This window comes from Anolis carolinensis, chromosome 3 (genome assembly GCF_035594765.1).
Source record: "Anolis carolinensis isolate JA03-04 chromosome 3, rAnoCar3.1.pri, whole genome shotgun sequence".
Lineage (NCBI taxonomy): Eukaryota > Metazoa > Chordata > Lepidosauria > Squamata > Dactyloidae > Anolis > Anolis carolinensis.
In genome coordinates, this window is record NC_085843.1 from 143,843,461 (window position 1) to 143,864,835 (window position 21,375).

At 37.4% G+C, this 21,375-nt stretch overlaps 1 protein-coding gene across 3 annotated transcripts in view; it reads left to right on the forward strand.

The window, feature by feature from the left end:
* The window catches only part of klhl1 (kelch like family member 1), a 206,788-nt gene that overhangs the window by 115,564 nt on the left and 69,849 nt on the right, over nucleotides 1-21,375 (forward strand). For all 3 annotated transcript variants that reach the window (XM_062975583.1, XM_003218649.4, XM_016992276.2), the window contains exon 6: nucleotides 10,911-11,097. In XM_062975583.1, the coding sequence (XP_062831653.1) occupies nucleotides 10,911-11,097 (187 nt within the window). The remainder of the gene's footprint in view (nucleotides 1-10,910; nucleotides 11,098-21,375) is intronic.

A 21,375-nucleotide genomic window follows, 5' to 3' on the forward strand; every position in this document is an offset into this window, starting at 1 on the left:
CAAAATATTAAATGGTGAAATTCAGATAAATGACATCCACAGCATTCCCACTATCTACTAAACTAAAGACTTAGACAAAGAAAGACATAAGGTTAGTTTACAGGATTTTTTCTTGACAAACCCATACTGGCTTCCACTGTTTTTCACTTCATGTCATCAAATAGCTGTGGTTTAAAAATGAATGCATTCCAATGGGAGTAGGATTTGTGGCATTATCTAACTCACAGCTATTCTGAAGTAGTAAAAAACTACAAGTGAAAGGCACTGAATGCAGTAATTGACCAGGGGAGATAACAGTTCTCAGAAGTGCCTGTATTTATTAAAGCCTGACACATTTTGGAAAACAAATTGCCTTCCTTGGGGGCATTTAGCAAACTGTAAAATTAAACTCCTTAGTTCTCTCATTATGGCAATCAATTTGTTTTTTTAATGCATCAGGCGTTAATAAATTCAGACACTTCTGAGAGCTATTTCTTCCCTGAACTTGTATTCCTAAAGCAATAAATTTCTTCCCTACTCGTTAAACCCTTGGTTCACAGAAAATAATTACAAAATGATCAGTAATTGGTATTTCATACCAATAAGGCTTCTGAGGATAAATAGAACAGTTAGTAGACTGTGTTCAAAATGTTCTCAGATGGTTGGATCACACAGATACAGTGAAATTGTTTCTTTCTTCAGGTATTTCAAGAGTATATTAGAAAGATATTATAGGACCTAAACAAAATACCACAGGGCAGCATTTACCCATCCCATTTTTAGTATTACTTTTGTATAATATTAAATATTGCATCTAAAAGATATTTAACAGTTTAGCTTTTTGTAAGCTAATGAGCACTAGAGTCACAATCATATAATGTTGAAAGAAAAAAATAGATTCAATATCTGGAGAAAGAATGTTATAATGTCTGAAACTTTGCACTTCTGGCATTTTTATAGGTCTTTTGTAGGTGAGAAATGCAGGAAGGTTACTCAGTTTTAGAATAATTGGCAAAATAAATCTATAAAGAATGGAAAGGATTCCAATTATAGCTTCTGTATTTGTATGTGTATGGTTTAGTGTTACCCAGCAAATAACATCTGCTTTTTTTCTTTGTTTTATACTCCATTATTCTTAACTGGTGTGTTTGTGTGTTTTAAAAACCTACCTACACTATACCCAGTTGGGTACTGAAATATTCAATGTCAGCTGATGGCTTCTTTGTCAATGAGGTGATGAATCCAGTCTGGGTTTCAGTAGGAAATTTTAAAAGAAGTAATTCATGAATAGCTACTTTAGGATGGATTGCCTTAGATACCTTCTTTAAAATAGGGGTAGGAAGAATATTTTAGAAATTTAAAATAAATCATGAAAAAGCTTGTTGAGGACCTGTAATGAGGAGAATCCTAAACCGATTAATGTCTTTGCAGTTCTGGAATTATTCTCTTCAAAATTTGCACTTGGCTGTTTCTGCTCAGAAAATAATAGTTCTATGCAGATTATTTAATTTTTTGCTCATTCTATTCTGTTTATAATATGTAGTCATTTTCTGTATAGCAAGGGCTATTATTTAGGGGAAAACATACATTATCATGTACAGAATCTTGAATGGCAATTCCTGAATTGCAAACAGTCTTCAAAATTATGGCTTCTCTGTAGACTTTCAAGAATATTAATTTATTGTTTCCTTCAAGAAGAAAACTAGCAAAGGATCGACTATTTCAGTCTTACACAAAAGTTCAAATAAAAATTCAGACTGGATTCCCTCTCCCACTAATACAAAAGCTATAGCTCCCACTGAAAATATCAGTTCTCTTCTGAGAATATTCATAGAAACTAACATTTGTTAGTAATTAGTTACATGTAGTCTCCACTCTTGTCTTTACACCAACAACTGATTGTATAGATAGAACTGGAAAGACTGGAGCCAACGAATAAAGCAAAAACAGAAGGATCATTTATATTGGGGATACTGCATGTTGTTGTTGTGGTTGTTTACTTTCTTGATTAGCTGCCCAAGGCTGATCTTCATACAGTTGGCTTGTAAGTGATGCTTGCCTTTGAGTTGAGCGTAAGGGCCTTTCCATACATTGTTCACACAATCAGATTTTTCACAGATGAATACTCAACAGTGAACTGAAAACAGAGGATTTCCAGGCATGAATCAACCAAGGGCAGTTAACGACTCTAAACAAAGGATGCCCCAGAGGCAGGAAGAAGACAGCAGATAAGCTTTTCAATGCTAATTAAGGTGATTAACTACAACATTCACACTGACCTCTCTCACCCTAGACTTTCCACAGATATATATTAACCTCTTTGTTTAGTTTTCTCCATACCTCACAACCTCTGAGGATGCCTGCCATAGATGTGTGTGAAACATCAGGAGAGAATACTTCTGGAACATGGCCATACAGCCCGAAAAACATACAACAACCCTGCATGAAGAATACTTGAACACATGAGACCTAAAATTGATATTATATACTGGTAGATGTTTTAAAATGAAGAGATGTTCCTTTTCTGTTCTAATGAGGATATGTCCTAGATATACTTAATACACCCAATGAGTTGTAATACCTGCTTCCATACATTGATGTCATGTCATGTCATGTCATGGGTTCTCCTATGATAGATTATGCTCCCATATCACTCTACTTAAAGGCTGCAATAGTTCCTTTTTTATAAGAGGTAAGGTATGCTACGTGCATTGACATATGGATAAGTTAACTAAGCTTTTTTGGATCAATTGCTTAAACTTATTTAAGTAAAATTTAACTACAGTATATTCCATTGTCCACAAGGTAAGAAACAAAACCAAATAAATATATATGGTATACGCTCTTCAAGTGTTACACCTATAGCAGGTACAGATCTTTTAGCTCCAGAAAGATAGACAATTGCCACCATCTCAGTTGCCATTTCCCCTTAATATTGTCCTCCCTTTGATACCTACCTAAAATTAAGTTATTGATACTTTATCCCAGTGAAGATACCTTCATCTAAGACAGACAAAATGTAACTGCTTTCATTTTGCAATTAACATTTGAATCATTATCCACATCCTCATCTGTCAGCCTATAGCCTATTACAGTATGCAGTGCACTGCTGTTGAAGGAGGTTACAGTACTTGAGATGATTATATAAGTACTCTAATCTCACTGCACCTGTTCATGACAGCATAATATTTTTCAGCCGGAGCTTCAAGTTTTGAACATATGGGAGAAACACAACTAAAAGTTAATATTGCCACAATTGAAGTCCCAACAGAATTGTGCATGGCTTGAAGTCTCCTTGGATGTTGTCATGGTGACTGGTATTCCTGATTTTTTTAAAAAAATATGATTGGATGGAATGCATTGTTAATCGCTAGGTATCAGAAATACAGCCTATCGTTTTTAGAAATATTGTACCACTGAGAATGAGCAACAAGCAATGTACATTATTGTCAAAAAAAATGCTTGTCTACGTTTTAAATCCATTTAGTAGGTAAATCTTGGAAAAATGAATGATGAAGAGGGTGGACTCTCAAGATGAGCCAGCATGTCTAATTGTGTGTCCCATTGCTAAGGACTATTGGGTGGAGAGGAATAAGCACCCCAGGTTTTGTTCACATTAGATTGATTCAGAAATGAGTCATTTCCAAACAAAGAAACTTGACTTGTTTTCTTCGTAATTCTGATCTTCTAAAAATAAATGTATCTTTCTGCCCCAGCAACTAACATAAAAAGGGAAAGTTCCAGCGATAAAGCTCTCTGTGAATTGCTGTTGCTCCCACCAGTTGAAGTAAGGAAATCATTTTTAAAAAAATAAAGAGGAATAAAGTGAAGGTGTTTGAAGATTTAGGAAACAGGTAGGAAACGGGGAAGGAATGCTACCAATGTGCTACCAATGGAATGTGTTCTACATAGTCATGATAATCCAGTTTGGAAGTAGATTAAAAGAAACTGGTATCACTGCTCAGGGCCTACAGAAACACCACAGGACTGGGGCAGTGGCCACAAGATTGGAACTGAACCTAGGAATTGCAGTTTCCATAGCTAGATAGCTTTCAGAAAATGTGGATTTTTGTTTTTGTTGTTGTTGTGTCTTAACCTGTGTGTTGAGATATGCTAAAGGGCATATTCATTTCCATTTGGGATCAGCAATGAACCATGGCACGGGGGGGGGGGGAGTGAGAATTCCCATAGAATGATAGAGTTTTCTCTCCAACAGAGTAAATATTTACCTTCCAGTCAGTTGTGTTTCTGCGTTTTTAAAGTGGTTCAGTACTAGCCATGTCCTGAAAAGTGCTCTGCATTTTCTGGGCCCAGTTTTGAGTCCTGCACAAGATATCTTCTGATTGGCTGCAGTCCATTATCTGGCTTGCTCTGGACCTTCTCATCAGTTTCTTAATGCACTATTTCTAGCTTGATGTGTGCTGCAGTTCACATTGGAGTTTGCATTTTGTGGGTACCCAGCTCTCAAGCTGGCTTTAAACTGCATTATTGTGTCTATGTAGAACTGCCCTGAGCCAGAATAATTTGAGAATTTGGAAATTTCATCACTTCCTTGGCATGAAGACCATATCTCACAACATCTAGAGCAAATTGTTAACAAAGGTATGGATGAGCTCTCAATAGTAATTAGTTCAGATGGCTACAGTATCATGAGATTTGAACAATGATTGGCCAAGTTATTCACAGTATTACGCAGATTCCTTTATCTACTCACACTACCCAGTTTTGTAGGATCTACAAAAGCTAAAAGGGTAAAAGAAGCTATGAATGAATGCAGATGTGATAACAAATGCTATCAACTGAAAAGAGCTCTTGCTTCTTTGCACTAACCTAAAAGAGCCCTAGAACAACTTTCCTACATCTTGATATTGAAGTGGCATGCTTTCTGCTTCATGAAATTGGCCGTGAAAGGAAATGACTACAGGAAAAAAAATCTGTGTGATATCTGGACATATTCGTGTTGCCAGAGATATACAGAAAGGGAGACCATAACGTTATTTCCCTTGATTGAGATGCATAGAGTTAGACTTGTGTAATTTAGTCCTGAACAAGCTAGTTGCTGAATCCCGCTCGGTATACATAACATGGTAGGGAACTGTATGATAGAGCTAGGGCACAAGCTAATTAAATTTTAGTTATTCTATGTAATATTTTGGTAAGATGAAATGTACAGAGGCAGGAGCCTAATATTTGCTTTGCAGGCTTATTGAACCAATGATATTGGTTAATTTATTATATGGGAGATTTTTATAGCAACAGCAGCCATAATTTAAAAGAAAATAATCACAAAAATGTGCTGTCCCAGAAAGACAGTAAAAGTGGTTATATATTTCTCTAAGAACAATCTTCTGTTTTGGCTTATTGCTGCAATTGCTTATTTTAGGAATGAACAATAGTTCCAAATATCCCCCCTTGAGATATATGAAACTGATTTCTTCCCAGCTTGTTTTTTAAAATGTGAAGCATTTTGGTGCCATAATAAGCTTAATAATCAAGTATTTTGGGTATGAATTTAATAACTCAGAGTTCAAAACTCCTGTGTTGAGCCAATGTGGAAACTGTTTGCTTTGAACTGTAGACACTAACATTAAACTGCTGTATAATCATGACCCTAATGAGTGACACTAGGCTTGTTACTATTTCAACCTCTTCATGTTTCAGGTTTAGTTATGAGAATAAAACACTTGGTGAACCCTTAAGTATTCCATCCATAGTGCCTTAAACAATGAGAGACATAATAATGATAAAAAATAAAAGAAATAAATATACGTCTATTATTCACATTTCATGGTGTGGATTGAGGGCCCACAACATGCCTTGTTCCACTCCAGTGCTGAAGCTTGATACAAATAGTTGGGAATGGTGGCATGTGGAACAGCAGTTGTAGGGATGCTACAGAACTATATCATATTCTCTGTACAATAGATTGAGGGAGGAGAGGAGCTGGGGATTAGGGGAGGAGATTGAGGGAGGAGAGGGAGCTGGGGATTTCTTCAACTTGTCTGCTGGGTTAAGACAAAATCTAGGAGAGATTTTCTCAGATTTCCTGTCCATGGTGGAGAACACGAACTGAAGTCTTCTAAGATAAACAACAGGGAGAAGTGTGATTCTATGGATACTCTAGAAAGGGTTCAATTTTGTTTTGCAGACAGGGAGTTGAGCATGTCATTTGCCTTTTCCTATGATAGGGCCTTGTAAAATAGATTAGTAAACCTGATCCTCCATGAATAATAAGGAACTTGGTATTGTGTAGCATTATACAACCAATATAAAACAGCTATATCAAAATCAGCAATGCAATTGTGGTAGAATAATAGAACAACAATGCCACTACAAAGAACTTAAAAGAAAGAGTTAAGTATATCAGGATTCTTGTCATAAATTCCCTAACTAGTTCCTCAGTTGTCACAATTATGACCTTTATTCAAGTGCTTCCCAACCTGGAATCTCATCCCAGGAACACTTTCACTTTCTTTTCTTCCCTCTTTTTCAAGAACCTGGCCAGGAGCTGTTATCCAAACTCTTTAAAATGTATGTCATCAATGATCTAGTTTCCTCTTTCAACAGCTCTTTGTACTGTGATATGAATTGGGAGTAGAGTTTTAGTCCTAGCTGAACTTTAGAAACTTTGCAATGACCACTTTTGCCCAGCTCTTAGTTTTAATGTCTTATTCCATATTTTTTAACCAGTGAATTGGGGGAAGCCAATTTCCATTAGGATATATCTGTGCTTGCAAATGGTACTCACCAGAATGTAAATCCTATTTCTAAATTACAGTTGTTTGGAAATCCTACATGCCAACATCTGATCCGCCAAATGCCTGGCTTTTTTTACATACAAAGTGTTACACCCCTGGGCAGCGAGAGCACTGAAAACCAACACAGAGGCCAATAACAATATGATATCTTTATTGAAGCAAATAAAGTTTCAAAAGAAAATAAGCAGAAAAGTTGAACAAGCAGTTGACCTTTCAGGAAAGATCAAAATTAGTCCAATAAGTAAAAGTCTTATGTCCAATATTAGAGTCCAAAGTCCAGAAACCGAAACACACTCAAACTCGGCTTGAGTGGGGAAAAAGGGCAAAGTGGCACACATGAGTTCTCTGGAGTAAATGTCCAAAAGCAGGATTTCAGGGCAAAGCAAGAGCTGGATGTGCAGAAGCTGAAACGCAGTCCAAACTTGGGCAAGAAGGTAGCTAGCGCCCAGTCTACTCAGGAGTAAGCGCACCGTCAGGCCGCTTGGATTTCAGGAGCTAGAGACAATGATGCTTCTCAGTAAGAAGTAATGTTGACACCGCAAAAGAAAGTTCCCAGCGCAATACTTTTATTGAAGTTCATAAGCTCCCCCAAACCAGGTGCCTGACTCCCCAATTCTTCCAAAGAGAACTGAGCCTGCCATAGTCACCACACCAGGTGCCTGACTCCCTAATTCTTCCCAACAGAACTAAGCTTAGCCATAGTCACCACGCTCTTCTAATCTGGCGCTTCTCCTCAAGCTTTGTCTCTGCAATCTCTCTTTTCAAAAAAGCCCTGCGATCAAACACCAATCCGTCAGGAGAATCTGGGAGAACCGGCACTGTTTCAAGGGTATCCTTAATTGGCGCTGGCTCAGAAATGTCAATAGAAGGCATCTGGAAAGGAGTTGAATCTGGCTGACATGGGAGAAAGCCAAAGTCTTCTTCGTCCTGGTCAGCAATGGTCACAGGGTCAGGGGCCAAAGGTGCCTGAGGCATCACACAAGGTGTCTATGAATTAGCTGTGTTTGAGAGACTCTCATTTAGGCTTTGGCCACTGGTAGGAGGCAGACGTATTCCAAACATAAGGCAGGCTTCATTATCCTTTGCCTCAACTTCAGCAGAATATTTTGTTACAACATTGGTAGATCAAATTCAGATCAAATCGACATTTCCTTCACTGCCTGGAATGTATATATTTACAGAGGTAAACCCGTTTATGGGTCATAATACTCAGACTGTTGATCAAAATGTGATAACTAAATACAATTACATATACATTTCTAAGACTAACTATTGGAAAAGTGGATCTTTCAAAGACAGATTCAAAGAATATTTGCAAAATTTATCATCCTCAGTGGAAGATAACTATTTTAAAAACTGCTTAAAATCATGATATTATTTTCATCCTCAAGTTCCTCTCAATCCCCTTGTAGTGTATTTTTTTTGGCAGAATATTGCTGCAATCATGTATTTGTATAGCTACATGATAGAGCTCCATTATTGTATCTATGTCTTCCAATGCAATACCCCAAAACCCACCTTACAAGTAAGGCTGTACCATCAACAGGGATTTCAGAAGCAGGATGGAGGGTGAGGAAGTGACAATCCCTCTTCCACAAGTGAGACACTTTCTGATAGGCTTCCACAAGCTTTCTGGGACATCCCTGACTGTTGGAAGAGTGGATACTATAATTGCTTCTTCCTGTGCTTCTGAAATTGCTAGATTCGTGGTGCTGCTGGAATTTTAAAGTGGATTGGGAGAATAGTCTTGGTCATTGCATAAATGTAAATTCAAAAGTTTCAAAATTGTATGCCCAGCTTCCAACATTGTAAATACTGAACAGAATGCTATTTATGTGGAAATTCTGCAAATGTTTAATAAATCTTTTTACATATGAATCTTCCAATATAGCATATTATAAAAATGTGCTAAATCTCTCATAATCTTGCCCAGTGGGAAGAAAAAAAACTTTAAATTCATTTCAGTCTTGCATGTAAAAATTTAAAAAGCAATTAAATAAGTTTCAAATTAGGTCAAAAGGTCAAATTTTGGGATGTTCAGGATCATAAGCATTTCCTTGCCTTTTTGAGAATAGGATATACAATTTGGAAGAGATTATACTGACTGGAACTACTTGAGGAAAGACAGAAGGCTGGTCAGTGCAAATTGAAAATTACATGTTCTTACCTTCCAAAAATGCTTCTCTTAAATTACATGACATGAAAACATAGCACCAAATGGGTATCTGCTGTTCGTCCCAGACTAGTGTCTACCTTTTAAAAATTAGTTTGGGATTTGTTCATATAGAACATTGGACATTTCAAGGGGCATAATTCCAATATAAAATTTGTAAGTGGTAGTGTTTCTGGTTTCTTAGAGAACTAACATGGCTGTTAGCTGAAACACAGTTTTCAGTTAATTTTAAGAGTATAATGTTTTTCAACTACTATTTGGTCCAAATTATCCATGATACAGGTCATGATATACCACATTTATTCAAATCTAGTGGGCCATCGAATATAATCCGCACCTCAATTTTCAAAAACCCAAAATATAATAATAATAATAATAATAATAATAATAATAATAATAATAATAACAACAACAATAACAACAACAACAACAACAACAACAACTGGCAAATTAATGCACAGTACTCTTTGTAATTTGACTGTGCATTACGGTTGCTGCGTGTTTAGAATTGTTTCTTGAAAAACCAAAGTGTTAGGACATTAAATCTTCCAGCAATTGAAAGGAAAAACAGAGAAATAGGAAACCCTTCCCTCAAGTAGCCTCTACTGTTTATCCTGCTTCAGCTTCTTTGGGTGAATCTATTCTGTAGAATGAATGCTCCACTTTAATTGCCCTGGCTCAATGCTGTGGAATCCTGGGAATTGTAAATCAATGCGCTTTTTAGCTTTCTGTGCTAAAAGATGGCTGGTACTTCCCCAAACGACAACTCCCATGATTCCATATAGTGAATAATGGTATTCTAAGTGTTAGCAAACAGCATAAATTCTTACAGTATAAGTGAGTCCAAAGTCCTTGGGTCACTGAAGTTAATGCAGTCTGACACCACTTTCATTGCTATGGCTCAATGCTATGGAATTGGGGGTAGTAGTTTACAAGGTCTTTAGCCTTCTCTGCTAAAGAGTCCTGTGCCTCACCAAAATACAGTTCCCAGGTTGACATAGTACTGAGTCATGGCAATTAAAAGTGATGCCAAACTGCATTAATTCTGCAATGTAGATGAACCCTAGGAGGGTTATGCTGGGGTTTTAGACTTTAGCCCCCAAATCAATGTAGAGCTGCAAAAGGGAATCACAAGTAAATCTCATGAAAAACTTCTCTGACCTACTGGAAATAATTATGGGGACGTAATACTCCAAAGGCAATCACACTACAAATAGGATTTAGAGTCTGCGCCCAGTTTCAGTCATTCAGCTGCCTTTTACCATTCTCAACCAGAGAAGTCCTGGGACTCACTCAACTATCCTGCCTGATCTTGGAAATTAAGTAGGGTCAGTGCTAATTAATATTTGAAAAGAAGACCATCAGTGAATACCAGTTGGGGTTGATTATATTTCAGATGAAGAAATTGGGGAAAATCACTTTGTGAAGCTGAGACCTGCCTCCCTCCCTCCCTCCCTCCCTCCCTCCCTCCCTCCCTCTCTCTCTCTCTCTCTCTCTCTCTCTCTCTCTCTCTCTCTCTCCCCCCCCATCCTGAGCCAGGCTTCTTCCTTGATTCCCAAGTCCTCCCTTCACTTCCCAGGCACCCTGACAAAGCTTTCACCTTGGGACAGGGAGACATAAAATGTTTTAAAAGGTAGCAGCTTCCTTCTCTATGTCTTTTCTTTTTTCTTTCATAGCTGCTTTGTGCCTGAAAGCCTCATGGCGCTTCTGAAGCAACTTCCCCTTTTCCTTTGGCTGGGTGTTTAAATTACCATAAAACTCAATGCACACCCTAATTTTGACAATGTGTTTTAGTCAAAAAAGATATATTTAGACTTAAGTAAATATGGTAATCTATGTAATCCAATCTGCTATTTATTTTTGCTTATCCAGCAGCCTTCCTCATGGTCGTCTCCTAGCCCAAGTCCTAGTCATGAATTTTGTATATACAAAGGATTTTGACAACTGGAATATAATGAATGAGAATGCCATTACTAAATCACAACTCATATAATTTACAGATTTTAGCTGACCTAGAAAACCATGCACTTTTTAAAGATGACTTGGAATGTCAGAAGCTGATTCTGGAAGCTATGAAATATCATCTTTTGCCAGAAAGACGAACTCTTATGCAAAGTCCAAGAACTAAGCCAAGAAAATCCACGGTTGGGACTCTGTATGCAGTTGGAGGAATGGACAACAACAAAGGTATTTGTTAATAGGTTTTTTTAATAAAAAGATAATTGACAAAACATCTCTCCATTCTATTTTAACTTCACATAACCAAAGCACTGTGTAGTAACCCCCTTCTGGTTGTTTGATCATATAAAAGAGAGAACTATCTATCTTAAAAATGTGTGTTCTGTAAACATGCCTTAATTTCCAAGTGCATGGTGTACAAGATGTTTGACAAGCTACACATGGGTCTAACTAGATTTAAATCGTAAAGGCAGACAAAAGAAATCTGATTATGCCATTATACTAGAAAAAAAAATGGAATGACGTTTTGGGAGAAGGAGTGCGAACAGGACAATAGCTGACAAGTTAAGGCAGCAATACCATCAGCCACTCACACTGTGTCCCTGGAAATGGTTCTCCTGTCTACCAGTCATAAAATGTGCAGGATATATCAGGGTGGTGTAACGCTTTTCTTATGTGGTTGGACTAGAAGGCAGGGAACTCATGGTTGAAATCACCATTCACCTATGAAAACCCACTGTATGACCTTGGCCAAGTAATCTTCTCTCAGTCTTGGAAGGCAAGAGCAACCCCCTCTCCCGACCAAATTTTCCCAAGAAAATTGCATGATAGATTGACCTTATGGTTCCCATAAATCATAAATGACTTGAAGGCACACAACAAGGTCCACATTAGCTACACCTAGAAAGCATGTGTTCTCACAGTACATCAGAATGTCACAATGATATCACACAGTAAAGTGTTCTCTATCAACAGCAGACAAAAACAGACAATAGTCCTCTGCACGAAATGCTATATATAGTGTTATACATCGAAACTCACAGAAAAGAGAGTTAATTGTTTTAAAATGATTGTTTTAAAATGATGTTTTATTTAAGTGAATTGCATGTATTACTTTTTAAAATGTTATGCACTAGGGTATTCTGAGTTGTTTTAGTTGTCTTATTTTAGTGTATGTTGTGAGATGTTTTGGGTCCAATATAAGAGAAAAGTGGGATATAAATTGAAGATAGATAGATAGATAGATAGATAGATAGATAGATAGATGCTCATTGAGGATCACACTGTAAGTGGCAGTGAGAAAGTATACTATCACTTGTTTCTTGGAGTGAGTAATATATGTTATCAGCATGTGTCACATTCAATCCACTGATTAGCTGCCACTTCACTGATAATTTACACCAATGTTCTGATAAAAAACCCTAAACCAAGAACATACATTTAAAAGCAATCACACAGGGTGTATATACTTGGTTTTTGAGTTGATTTGCACTCCTAGAAGAAATGGGGTGATAATCCTTGTGATTTCAGTGGCTATTGGGTTCTCCCAAACTAAAAGTTGCTCATCCCTAATCTAGAAGGTTTGTCACTCTACACTTGTCAGGCTAGCTTCCCACTCTTCCTCTTTGATGATCTCTAGCCTTAGATGCTGTTTGTTGAGGTGAAAAGGAATCATGAGTCATAGTTACATTTGTTGGATGGAGTAGAGCATCTGGTAATCAGTAACGTAGGTTTTTATTTCTTTAGGAGTCTATCTGTATTGTCGAGCATCTGGTAATTCATGCAGATTATTTACTTCATATTGTTGCTCACAATGAAGAGATTATGTCAAAACAGTTCAATGACAGAAGGAAGCAATGCTCAATGATGGAGGACACCAGTGTAATTTAAATTAACGATGCATCATTGGGCAGTGCCTTGGGAGGGCAAGAGTTGCACGACAGAAAGGACATGAACTGAAGCCTTTAAATTTTACATAGAAAGAATTAATTGCTGATCAGATGATAATTATTACAGAAATCAACCAAATCATAAGTCAGCATTTACTCTAAACTAAGCATATCAAACTTCTTCATTTGAATATCCTAATTATTTATAACTTAGTTTTGAAAAATGTACATAACATGCTGATTTACTTCATCTAAAGGAGTAAAACTAGGTGGAGTATCTTGTTTTTCACTAGATAGTTGTTTTGCTTAACTCAGTTTTTCCATCAGTTTCTAACTTGTTTCGCCCTAATCACTCCTGGCTGGGGGCCTCTGGGTATTTTTTCCATCTTTCTCTCCCTCATTTAACCATCTGTCAACAGGATTATTCCAATTCAATATTTCATACTTTTCTCCAGACCCTTTAACAACCTTGTTTTCTAGCTTTTCTCAGAAAAATAAGCAACATGAGCTGTACTTCCGCATCTTCTAGGGGTGGGGGTTACATATATATATGTTGATCAAGTCCCCCAGGGTGGAGTATAAATTAGCTGAAGCAGCATGAAACCAATCACTAACTCCTTCAGCTGTGTGCACGAAAGTATTCTCATAATAAAAATACTATAGATAATGAGCTCATACAATTTTCCATATTGCAATAGGCAGCATTGAAGTCTTTCTTTCCCCTGAGGTGCCAGAGTATTCTCCATAACTTTTTTTACAAGGCCTTTAACCATCTCTGCCAAAGAGTGCTGGTGTTGCACCCCAAGGCAGTGTGAGCACTGGAAACCAAACAGAGACCAATAATCATATAATATCTTTATTAAAACAATTACAGAATCAGGAATGAATAAGTGGAAAGGATGAGTGGATAATAGCCCTTGGTAAAAAGGTATGAATTAGTCCAAAGAGTTGAAGAGAAATGTCCAATATTATTGTCCAAAGTCCAGAAACCGAAACATGCTCAAAACTGTCGGGAAGTTCTTGAGCGGGGAAAACAACAAGGAAGCAAGACTAAATAACAAGGTCCAAAGTCACTAGAAAGTCTTTGATATCAAGGCAGGAACAAGACAAGGCTGAGGCCAACTTGATTCAGGAACAAGGCAAGGAAGTAGACTTACTCCGGTTCTACTCATGAGTCATGGCTCGGCTTGGCCGCCAGGATCAGGAAACTTGGCTTGGAGAAACAGGAGCTAGAGTCGGTGAACCATTCTTAGGAAATCGCTACGTTGACACCGCAAAGTGTTCACAGTGCAAGGCACTTTTATAGAACTTAGATCTGATCACAATGAAGGGAAGCCAAACTCCCCAGAGGTTCCCAAGGGAATCTTCTATCCATTATCCCCTCGAGATGCCAAGCGGTTACTCCTTCTGAGCCCTTATTTTTCTAATCTCTGGCGATGCAGAAACTCCCTTCTGGTGAAGGATACATTCTCTGGGGAACTCAGAACATCTGGTTCAGCCACGGGAGTAATATTTTCAGTATCTCTCCCAATTAAGGAAGCATCCGAGCTACCAACAGCTGGGAGCTGTAATTGGAAGGAGCTCTGCGGACTAGGCAAAAAGTCAGAATAAGCTTCATCCTGGTCAAAGTTCATTTCTGAATCAGGTTGAGAAACCAAAGGTGGCTGGGGTATAACAGCTGGTGCCTCACCAAATACAAATTCCAAAATTTTAAAGCATTGAACCATGGCAGTTAAAATTATGTCAAATTCTACAGTGTAGATATACCCATAATGGCTTTTTGCAATGTTTTAGAATACGGCCTTTCTTGTCCTTGACAGTATTCTTCTCACTTCTTACTTAGCTGTGTGTGGCTGTGTCATTTTTGCAGCTCAGGTTTCCTGTAAAGTTACTTTAAAAATACTTTATTCACTCCCCACTATTTTTTAATTTTTGTCTTCTTGACTCATATTTGTGAAACATACTCTCTTTGACTATTTTCACCCATTGTCTATTTGTTTCATTTCTTTTCTCAGTTAGTGAGTTGAAGTGGGCCAGATTTTTTGTCTATGCTAAACAATAATTTCCTGTATATGGAGGTCTTTTGAAAAAATACATCAATCAATCAAACAATCAGTTGTGGAATGCTTGTGGGGAAAACAGAACAAAATCTTTAACACATTGGTCCAGATGTATTATACTTTGTAAGAACACAAAATAAACCACCTGTAAGCTCTGTACACAATTCTCATTTTTCTGGTTGTCCTTTGGGAAGGATTTGTCCCACCGCACATTACTCCATTTAATTTGGTCTTCGAGTGATGTCTCCTGAATGAAGGGTACACAGGTATAGAGCTCTTAGGCATGGATATTTTAAATTTTCTTATGAAGGCTGTGAAACACTACCATTTTTAAAAGATGGTTTGAATCCCATAGGCAGGAAAAATCTACAGAGCAAATCATATTAGGAACCTAAACTTTAAAATTATTGGAGAGGAAAATAAAAGTTGAAGAGTAAAAGAGATCTCAATAAATAATTGAGTAGTTTTATAGAAAATGCAGAACACTGATTGATCTCCTACCGAGTGCTTCAACCTGCTTCAGTGTTCTAGAAGAAGTAACACCAAGGGGTGAGCTGGTTTAAAAAAAGGGGCCAAGTAATAAAGTTGTGATTGAAAAGAGGAGAGAAAGAATGAGAGAGAGTTCTGAAATCAGACCCTTAGGTTATCTAGCTTCCAAATGAATAATTGTGTAGCGTGAACACAGAGAAAATAAAACTTTGAAATATCCTAGCTAAGAAATCCATCTTTTAAAAAATCCAATGTACAAGTAATGGAAAGAGATAAAAGCTGATCTGCTGAAACAATAATTTCACTATTATTTAATCTGGTTATTAAATTGAAAAATATTCAAACAAATTAATGTTCAGTAGACCTATAAATAGCCTGTGCATTCCGAATTAGTTAGAAATGAAAGCCCCTATAATAACTGTGAAGGTGGAAAAATGTTTATATTTTTATATCTTTGAGTGCAGGAATGACTTGACTTAAATGCCAGTAAACATTTGTATTTAATCAGTGTTCTTTTGTTCATGACTGTGTATGGGAGGAGTGCAAGTTATTTTCTGCTAACTTCAACATGAGAGTATTCAAAGAGGGGAATAAAGACCAAAAAAGACTATTAAGAGAAAGGTTCTAGTGTTGTTGCCCCTACTGTTGCTGATGTTTTTGTTTTGAACTATGGTTTGTTTATTCTGTTTATAGTACTATGCTTGTGTTTTAATTGTTTATTTTATGATGTAAATGTGATCTGACTGGGCTTGTCCCCATGTACGCTGCTCCGAGTCCCTTCGGTGAGATGGTGGCAGCATACAAAAATTAAGTTAATAATACTAATAATAATACTAATAATAATAATATTTTCAGATCATTTCTGACTTATGGTTAGAAAACCTATCATGGGTTTTTCCTGGCTAAATTTGTTCAGAATGGAATTGTTTTTCCCTTCTTAGGCTGAGAGAGTGACTTGTCTAAGGTCATCCATTGGGTTTCTATTAGGCTTGTACATTTCATCTGAACCTCGATCTGTTTCTGCTGGCCGCATACCAGTAGTCCCCTGTATCTATTTTCACATGCCTCCTGAAAACGGGCAGGTAACCGGATAACTGTTTTCGTACTGCAGCTGAAAAATATGGCCAGATCTGGCTCATTGGTGGCAATGGGGGGCTCCCTAGGCACCCCTTCCTGTCATTTTAGGCAGTGACATCATTTTTCCTTATATCCTTCATTAAGACCCAGATTAAAATGCATCAGAGTTAAGATATCACTTTTCCTTTCCCTTTCCCTTTTGGTCTGTAGATGACACCTGGGTTTAAAGAAAAGGCTTAAAATACCACTCTTTCTGTGATTCTTTCCCTTTTGGTCTGTAGAGGAGACCTTGGTTTAATGCTTCCTTACAGGCATTCATGTTCCCTCCCTGCACACAGCTTACAAATGCATTTTATGGAGGCTTCCCACTTCCCAGGGAAGGAAGAGCGAGGACCTGGAGCTATCCTACCCTGGGCTTTTTTTTAAAAGCCCTCTCTTTTCTCTTGATTTGCACTGCAGGCCCTGGTGGTGTTCCCCCCCCCCCCACGCCTTTCTACTTCAGGTTTAGTGTTTCCTTAAAGCTGTTTCTACTTTCTATTATAGAGGAGAGGTAACTAGGTGGTAGTCGTTTTCTGAGAATGAGGGTTTTCTTTTTGTTTGCTGGGATTACTATTATTTATAATAATTATCTTTTAGAAGTATATTTTGAAGGAGAGGAGGGGACGGGGGGAAAAAGCTAAAAGGCCCCAAACGTGTGCGCACCCCATCCACCCGTCCCGCATCTTCCCAACTCCCAGTCAGTCCCACTAAATAAAACAAATCAAGAAAATAAAGGAAAATCAAAAAGATTCAAGAGAGAGGAGAAGCCAGAAGCCAAGCCAAAAATAGACTGAAGCCAGCTGTGATGCCAAATAGGGGAGGAGGAGCCATGATCGGCTGCCACATGATCCCATTACAGACAGGAAAATGTGACAGCAAGGCCCTTGCCGTTACGGCCATCAAGCCAAGCCAAACAAACTGACCACTCCAAATCTGTGCACAAGCCTAGTTTCTATGACTGAGCAGAGATTTGAAGCTACTAAGACAATTTACTCCTATACGTATCTTCTCAAAAATAAGCCCTATTGAGTTAAATAAGACATATTCTTCTGCAAGTGAGTTTAAAATTAGAATTCAAGAATGGCAATGATGATGGCTGTGTGTGTTTCATGAAACAAACTTGAAAAGGTAGAATCAAACTTTGTTATATAGTACTTCCAAAAGCCCAAACAAAGCTCTCTTCCATGACTGCCCCCATTTTATCATACTTGAATGTAATACTCTTGTATGAGGAAAGCCCTGAAAAATAATGAAATATGAACATATGGGATAAGTCTCATTATTACTGAAAATTATACTGGGGAGCACATGAAGAAAGAGAGGGTATAAAACATATATTTTATATCTAATCTTCCTTATGATAGTATACAATTCCAGTTGAAAGTAATGGGACTTAAAATACTTGTTTCAATGGAATAGTAACAATTGACACTACAATCCTAACCTGTCTAATGGGACACCCATAAACCTTCTAGAATAGTGGTAGGGTGTGTGTTGGGCAGGGCAACAGACCTTGTCTATCCACCTTCTTAATTTAGAGAAAGCAAAAATATATATCATGACTTGATGTATATATGAGTGGAATAATTTTGAAGCTGCCCAGGATAACCAGTCACAACCATCTCACTTTCAAAACGCTCTTTTTCAGAATCTTCCTACAGTTACTTGAGAGAGATCACCAAGATAACTTTGCACTTTTGCTATTCTTTATTTAAATGTACATGCTACAGCCAGTAGATCTAGACATTGGGATTGTATTGAATATTTAGCTGAACAAACCCTATCTAGAGACTATAAAAGCTACCTTTCTCTTGACATTTTAAATGTTGCAAGCGTGTTTGGCAAAAGTATTGCCCAATGAGCACATAAATAATGAATTATATTTAATTTTTAATGCACTTTAATCTCTTCTATGCCAACTCATTGTTCTGAGATTCCATTTTGTCATTCAAGAATGCTTGGTTTTGCATTTGTTGATTTGACCTGCTCCTTAACATTTGCATTGAATATCATGAATTTGGAAACTTTCTTTTTTCAGTGCTGGGGAATGAGTATTTCTGTGTTATTATTTTTCTAAGGATTGTTTTTGCTGATGATTCTGATTCAGATTTGGGAATGTGGCTGCACAATGATTTCTACCAGAATTTATCAGCCTCTGGTAAATAAGATGGTAATACTGTTCATACAAACTGGTTTTATACAGCTGTAAAATTAAAGTTCAGATAGAAAGTCATGTCTGTTTTGCTCCTGTAGACAAGAGATCTTAAGGGAATAAGTTGAGAGCCTACACAGAAATACTTGCAGAAGAAATGAAACAATAAAAGTATATGAAGGGAAAGTGAAGCATTTAAGAGGCTTTAGTAAACATTTCTGGCACAAAGAAATAAAAAATATTCTTAATGACAATAAATTTATAGTATTGTGGTCAGTTAAATTCTTCCCACACTCACACGATTAGTTCATTTGCTTTTGTAATTGTAGTGTTATTCAATTCACTGTGGCTTATAAAGACATTGCAAGAACAATATATCAAATAAGTTCTTACGTAGATAGGATAAAAGCCTTTACCCTGCAAAAATCCTCCAAAGTCCCCCAAAATATTTTTTGTCTCTTGCTCTAGAGATAACAATGCCCATAACATTATAAGGAGATGTTTGCTCAGCATATCGGGACATCTCTTTGATATATTTCATAGGTATTAAACTCTTCACTCAAGGTGTGGTTAAAATAAGTCACTTGGAGTAATCCTGAAGGCACATGGAGCACTCTTGCCCCCACAGTAAGCATCAGGCAACCTTCAACCAGTTGATGTCATTACTTATAACTTGTTAATGGACTGTGATTGTTTTTAAGGTTCCTCCTAAGTCAGTCAATCTTTCTACAAAGTCTAAAAGGCACATGGATCACACCCAAAGGGACATTTAAATGGGTAAATGTTAGGTGGGTAACATCCTCTATGTACACATAGCAAAACCATCTCTGGGATGAAAATGCCACGCAGATCAATGGAGCTAATCCTTAACTGAGTGTGTTTAGGATTTCAGTCTTTCAAGAGTAAATTAATGGTAGTTCATTAAGAGCATAATACCACATTTTTTGATATGCCAGCCTCCATGCTCAAATTGTTGCTCAAGCTAAAAATCAAGAAGCAAATTACTTTTATTTTAGTTGCATCAGTGGTTCACATTATTTGAGGGTGTCATCATTAGTAGGAGGCATTGTGTTCCTTGTTGATTTCTGCTGTTTTTTTTCCAAATGCCAAGCCTATTCTCTATGACTGAAAAAACATTTAAACAAACTTTCAACGGAAGGGCAACATTCTCCTTTTTTCTTAGGCATAGATATTTGAGACGCTTCTGGAAAAGACAGAGAAGTGTGTGGATTTTAGCTCTCCAATTGCTCTCCGGTGTATCATTTTATGCCAAACATGAAAGAAACACTAATTAGTTCTTCATAACTCCATATAATAGCCAAGTTTTCTGCTATGAAAGTTTATCACAGCGAGCAACTCTTCATGCTTGTTTATAGTTCTAAAGAAAAACCAATTATTTTAACTATGTGCACATGTAGCTTCTCTATTGGTGGTCTCAGTGTGGCCCAACATCAAAATCTACTTTATATTAGGTCAAGTAGGTTATGAATTAACCAGATGAAGAATAGGTGCTCAGGGGTACATGAAAAAAACCACTAAAAGCAGGAAAAAAATAAGGATAAAATGTATGAAGTATTTAAATAACAGGGGGACTTCTTAGTTTCAGCAGATGGTTTAAGCAGGACTACAGATACCTCTCTGGTTTGATCCTTTGTAATCCATTTTGGATAACTAATGTAGGCTGTATAGGATCCCACAGAAAGCATTTTATCTTTTTCAAAGTGAGAGATGAAAGAAGGAGTCGGGGGTTTACTTAATCCCCTGGTGAGATAATAATCATGGATCAACTAATATTATTTTCCTATTATGTCTTTTTATGAGAGGTGGGAATTGTTCTCCCAAATTAATCTCTGGGGATCCTTACTTTTAAAAATCTGCATGATATCTGAATTTAAATTTATTTCATTTATATTAGATATTTTGACTTTGAAGTGAATATGGATGTATTCATATGGTTCTCAGTATTCGGTGCTTAGGTGAAGTGAGCAGAGGAACTACATCTGAGACAGCTGCTGTGGGGCCACACCAGCCTTTTTTCAGATGAATTGCTGAAAAGAACAGGATTTGGGGTGGAATATTGCCTTGGATTTTTTCCCTGAATATACCCTGTTTTCTGTTCCAATTCTGAACAAGTCATCTTTTGTTGAGTGTTCAAGCCTTTTCTAAACAGGACTTGCATTCCCCATCCTTGACTATGTACTCATCACATTTCTGCTGGAATCTCTTTGCATCTTTGACATATGGACATCAAATCTCTGTTTAAAAACATTCAACAAAGAGAGTGTACCACCTTCCAAGGTAATCCACCCCCATGTTTGACAGCTCTTACACTCAGGAAGTTCTTGCTTGTGTTTAAACAGAATACCCTCTCTTTGAATGCATTGACTTAAGTGCTGTTTTTGGGATTAGGAGAAAACAAACAAGCCTCTTCCATCCTCTGAAATCTCTGGACTCTGATCCTGACCTCCCCTTCTTTCTTGACTTGCTTGCATGCTCTATTTCTCCAGTTCCTTCACATCCCTGCTAATTCATTTCACCCTCCCGAGGCTGCTTCACTCCTATCACCCCCTCCTCTATCATCCTTTCTGGGCTTGTTGGTGTGCGTGCAACTGGTACCTGAACTTTCTGGCTCTGCATCTGTGCTCCCTTCCTTCTTGACCTGCCTGCTTATTTTGATTCCCTGATTGTTTCTCATCCCTGGTATTTGACTTTATTCTCGACAAGACTGCTCCTCTTTAGCTGCCTGCTTCACCAAACTTTCTCTTACTGGAAAATTCCAAGACACAGCTCAAAGAAAGCT